General features: G+C 47.4%; 1 protein-coding gene across 1 annotated transcript in view; it reads right to left on the bottom strand.

The window, feature by feature from the left end:
* Positions 1–267: 267 nt before the first annotated feature.
* LOC118429218 (GTP-binding protein Rhes-like) overlaps positions 268–5,725 on the bottom strand; it is a 51,714-nt gene continuing 46,256 nt past the window's right edge. Inside the window, exon 2 of the mRNA XM_035839681.1 lies at positions 268–3,666. Within this exon, the coding sequence (XP_035695574.1) occupies positions 3,086–3,666 (581 nt within the window). The 3' untranslated portion in view covers positions 268–3,085. The remainder of the gene's footprint in view (positions 3,667–5,725) is intronic.

Genomic DNA, 5,725 nt, shown 5'->3' with positions numbered 1-5,725 from the left:
AAACTCACGGAGGGAGGGAGAGAGAGATGGAGGGAGACAGAGATGGAGGAAGAGAGAGAGGGGGAGAGAGGGAGGGAGGGAGGGAGGGAGGAATATAGGGAGAGAGAGAGATGGAGAGAGAGAGGGAGAGAGAGATGGAGGGAGAGAGAGAGACAGAGAGAGAGATGGAGGGAGAGAGAGAGAGAGGTGAGAGAGAGAGAGAGGGAGAGGGGGGGAGAGAGAGGGAGGGAGAGAGACAGAGATGGAGGGAGAGAGGAGAGAGAGAGTGAGAGAGAGAGAGAAGGGGAGGGAAAGAGGGAAGAAAAGATGAAGAAAAGGAGGTAGGTAGGAAAGAAGGCTAGGATCACGGGAGGGAGGGAGACGGTTTTAGAAGTAAATATGTGGTAGAAGAGAGAACAAAATCACATGATTTCACTCCCAACCTCACGTATCTGAGTCTTTCCTAGATTCAGCCAACATTGTTACACATAAAAAAGACCCAGTTGACCTAGTCCTCCTTCTACAAAGGTCTGAAGTATGGGAAAGTCCCGAGACTCGGTGTAAGTACGTATCTTAAGGTGTTTCGTATTATATATATCATTACAGTATGTACAATTCTCCAACATGAACATCGACATTCGGCCGGGGTAAACATTCTGATAAAGCGCTACATAAAGAACAACTTAGGCACCCGATTCTCCATTTTGGGAGAAAAAGAACGCGTTATTGGTTGGTGGAAATAACACGTCACTATAACGCGACTATTTAAATGCTTGAGTTGGAAGCCACGTGACATAGGCTGCCCAAAGAGAGCGTTCGACAAGACCGGCCGTGGCAAGAGGACTGTATCACGCATGAAACGACAAGCGGCATTGGTCACTAGAGGGAAGTCTGTTGATTCAGAAATTCTAAACTCCTTCTTTGTTGTTTGTGTTATTCGTGATTTGTGTATTTCTTTTTTCTCAAACGTTTGCCTGATAGTGCGTGGCTGCATTCGTCTGCTGCTTTTTGGTATGGGTACTGTTGCGTTTCTTTTTTTTGTCAGAAATGTTGCAACCGCATTTCATATTTCACCCAATTTCATCTATATTTGTGATGATAAGCATGTTCATGGATTCAGCTGTGCATGCGCAGGCGCATGCGCAGGCGTAGTTGGGTGAGTGAACATGCTTCTTGTCTCTTCCACGGCCGGTATTGTACTGCTAATCCAATCAACTATGTCTATTTACAATAAGGAAAAGCAAACTTTACAAAGCAGTGAAAACACCAGGAGAACCAGCGTAAACTTGAGCAGATCATTTGTCTTTCAGTTCCCGCCAAGGTGAATCCTCGTTTAATACAACAGTCTTCTAAACGCTATACTCTACGTCATTTCCGCCCAAACACTACGTCATCTGCCCCAAATTTTCTTGCGACTTTTACTACCGGTTCAAAGGTCTCTCGCGTGAACATCGCGCGATGAATACATTGAAGCCCACATTCGACCCCTGCGATTCGGACGGACTTCGTTCAGCACAGATTACTGACACTCAGAGATAAACTTGAATAGTATAGAAAAAACGTCTGCATAAGTTGGTCTGTAGTGTCCTGGGTTACTTCTGTCGCCTCTCGTGTGCGTAACTTCATTCATGAACAGGTTCATTCATGAACATGTTCATTCATTGACAGGTACGTGTGCATAGCAGCAGAGCCTCTCAACAACTGGGTAGCCTCTTTCGTCATGAAGGGATATTCCATTCATATGTGTAGGGGTGGGGCAGACTAACACTTTGGTTATTTTTCCACCATTGATCCACGACTTACGACACGTCACAGTACGTCACATTACGTCATTTGGTGTTGGGTTTCTTCCTTTTTGGTCAATAAAGCTGGAATAAGCTTAAGGATCCAGACTTTTGGATTTGTGCGGAAGAGTACATTCAGGAAACATTGAGATAAAATGCTTTTACAATTTTCAATTCGTGAATATTCGGTGAAACGTGCCCATTTTCGTTGTTACTCTTTCCACTCATTTTGCCTATTTCAATGTTCAACTCTTTTTTTTATCAAGTCTACAACAGAAATAGGGAAGAAAGCATATTGTACCCCTCTCACAGTGTTGGAATGTGTTATCATGTTCCTAGTCCGCTCTCCAAATAAATTAATTTGTTAATTACCTGAATATTTTGGCGGACTAGTGACAACCTGAACAAACTGGAGAAGGGTAGAGACAGTGGGATGCCTCCATAAGCACCCCTAAGTCACCTGATACCAGTGTAAGAATAGTTAAAACTTTAAGCAGTTCTCCTCAGTACGCCAACACGTGAATGGAGTTGTAACTGCCCCGATGACGTCAGGCCCATGAGCCTTCAAACGGAGGAATGTCCCATCATATAGCCTCGCACCAGTCTTCTTGAGCCTCACAACAGCCTGGTGTCAAGCCTCTGAACGATTTACAATTACCTGGCTAAAGACGTTTAGGACGTCGCGATAACCTAGCTGCAGGCCCCTAGGGGATTAAACTAACCAGAGTACCCCATTAGTCTAGCCTATATTCAGGCTTGTCGGGGCATCACTGACATGTACTAGTCTATCTTAATGCTTCTTCGGGCCTCAATGACATGTACTGGCCTGTCTGCAGGCTCGTTCGGGCATCACAGACATGTACTAGCCTCTATACAGGCTTGTTGGGGCATCACTGACAATAGCCACTATGCAGGCTGACTTCTAAAAGCCTCTAATCAGGCTTGTTGGGGCATCACTGACTTGTACTAGCCTCTAATCAGGCTTGTTGGGGCCTCAATGACTTGTAGTAGCCTCTAATCAGGCTTGTTGGGGCCTCAATGACATGTACTAGCCTCTATACAGGCTTGCTGGGGCATCACTGACTTGTAGTAGCCTCTAATCAGGCTTGTTGGGGCCTCAATGACATGTACTAGCCTCTAATCAGGCTTGTTGGGGCATCATTGACATGTACTAGCCTCTATACAGGCTTGTTGGGGCATCACTGACTTGTAGTAGCCTCTAATCAGGCTTGTTGGGGCATCATTGACATGTACTAGCCTCTATGCAGGCTTGTTGGGGCATCACTGACATGTAGTAGCCTCTATGCAGGCTTGTTGGGGCATCACTGACATGTACACGACCTGTACTGTGACCTGTAGGGGCTGAGCGCGGAAGAGATTTTGGGGATGCTGGGCTTCTCGGCCCGTCGCTGCTCCTGCTCAGCTTTCGCCTCAGCCTCTATCAAGTCACTGCGCAAGCTCGGGCGTCTGGCGTGGGGGCTCACCACCCCCAGGGGGTTGTCGTCCTGCTTCCCCCGGGGGTAGAAGGAGATCCCCTTCTTGGCGGCCTCCCAGGCCTGGTCGCCGATCGACACTCTTCGGTGGAGCGACGGCGACATCTCCGGGGGGAGTTTGGCCAGTTCGAACAGTGTCTGGAACAGCTCGTTGATGTTGCCGTTCTTTTTAGCGGACGTCTCCAGGAAAGCACACTTCTTGACGGTGGACACCCATTTTGCGACTTCGTCGTAAAGCACTTCCCGTTCCGTCTCGGGGCGGTCCGCCTTGTTGCCGGCGATGATCATGGGCGGCGCGGCGGTCCGAGTCTTGCAGGAAGCCTTGGACTCCAGGATCTGTTCGCGCAGCCGCATCACCTCCATGTACGACTCGTAGTTGTCGACGGAGTACACCAGGATAAACAGGTCGCCTGGAACACACGGGAGGGGAGATATGGTCAGTTTCATTCTCATGAGAACACACGGGAGGGGAGCGGGGTCAGTTTCATCTGTCATTAACATGAAAACACGGGAGGGGAGATATGGTCAGTTTTGTTCTCATGAGAACACACGGTAGGGGAGACATGGTCAGTTAAATTCTCATGTTTCATTCTCATGAAAACACACGGGAGGGAGACATGGTCAGTTTCATTCTCATGTTTCATTCTCACGAGAACACAAGGGAGGGAGACATGGGATTTTTATTCTCATGTTTCATTCTCATGAAAACACACGGGAGGGAAGACATGGTCATTTTTATTCTCATGTTTCATTCTCATGAAACACACGGGAGGGAGACATGATCAGTTTTGTTCTCATGTTTCATTCTCATGTAAACACACGGGAGGGAGACATGATCAGTTTTGTTCTCATGTTTCATTCTCATGAAAACACACGGGAGGGAGACATGGTCAGTTTTATTCTCATGTTTCATTCTCATGAAAACACACGGGAGGGAGACATGATCAGTTTTGTTCTCATGTTTCATTCTCATGAAAACACACGGGAGGGAGACATGGTCAGTTTTATTCTCATGTTTCATTCTCATGAGAACACACGGGAGGGAGACATGGTCAGTTTTATTCTCATGTTTCATTCTCATGTTTCATTCTCATGAAAACACACGGGAGGGAGACATGGTCAGTTTTGTTCTCATGTTTCATTCTCATGAGAACACACGGGAGGGAGACATGGTCAGTTTTATTCTCATGTTTCATTCTCATGTGTCATTCTCATGTTTCATTCTCATGAGAACACACGGGAGGGAAGACATGGTCAGTTTTGTTCTCATGTTTCATTCTCATGTTTCATTCTCATGTTTCATTCTCATGAGAACACACGGGAGGGAGACATGGTCAGTTTTATTCTAAAAAAACTCGCCTTTAATAGGCCCTTTCAGAGAGATCAGAACGTAAGTGCGGCGACAGGCATTCTAGGTGATATGTCAAAGATAAAAGAAAACAAAACCCGTCTGAACGTTGTTATGAAAATCGAAACTATGGCCAAGACAATGACTATTTCGAGGCCTTTACCTTTGACAGAACTCTTGTCGCCGCATATGCGTTCTGATCTCTGTGAGAGGGCGTTTTAGACCTGCAGTGCCACGCTAGATCGCAAGGTAGCGCACCGTTTCACGATTGCATGAACCAAGGAGCATGAACCAAGCTATTGATGACAGGCTTTAGGTGCAGCATTACAGCTTAACTGGTAGCTGCAGGAATTTGAGCAGGAGTGCCAGTACTGTTGTCAGATATATCGGTATCATATAGCCCGTATTTAATACAATCCTTCCGCGCAACAAACCACAAGCGTGATTCAAAAGCGGGGTGAGAATGCACCTGCTACATTTGATGGCAGAGAGTTATCAAAAGATGAGTTGATCATCATTTGGTACTCTACTTGTTCAATTGTAGCCCTTCCGGGCCTACGCATTGCAATATGCCACCTTTCCTGCCACAAATGACTGACAGATCTCCAGAGTTCCCGCCAACATGTACCCCCAGCAGGGTATCAAATGTCAGGTTGATTGGCGGACAGTTCCCGCCAATTTCCACTCTCCCTGCAGCGCTGGGGGCCAGAGCTGTCAATCATCGACCGGCTGACGTCATGTGACGGGTTAATGGACGGGGTATCAGGCTCAACTGGGTCAAATGTCAGCTCACGGGTCACGCAGGTCAGCCGCATATTGGCGCCTGGGGATGCCGTAAGTTTATAACGCCAGTAACAACACAAGGAGTCAGGTATCACAGGGTGGGAGTTAGACTAAGTGTGCGTTTCCGGATAGGCACGGGAGATATCGGGTTTGATCCGGGATACTGGCCTGCTGACATGTGTTATATCATCTATCATGGTGCTGCTGGTTACTGAGTGGCGGCCTGGGATGGGGGATGGACGGGGGAGAAGTTAGTCTGCGATCAGGCAAGTCTTCTTGTTCCTATGAGAAAAGGAGGAGGAGGAGGAGGAGGAGGAGGAGGAGGAGGAGGAGGAGGA

This window comes from Branchiostoma floridae, chromosome 13, assembly GCF_000003815.2.
Source record: "Branchiostoma floridae strain S238N-H82 chromosome 13, Bfl_VNyyK, whole genome shotgun sequence".
Lineage (NCBI taxonomy): Eukaryota > Metazoa > Chordata > Leptocardii > Amphioxiformes > Branchiostomatidae > Branchiostoma > Branchiostoma floridae.
This window is presented reverse-complemented; position numbering and strand designations above follow the sequence as displayed.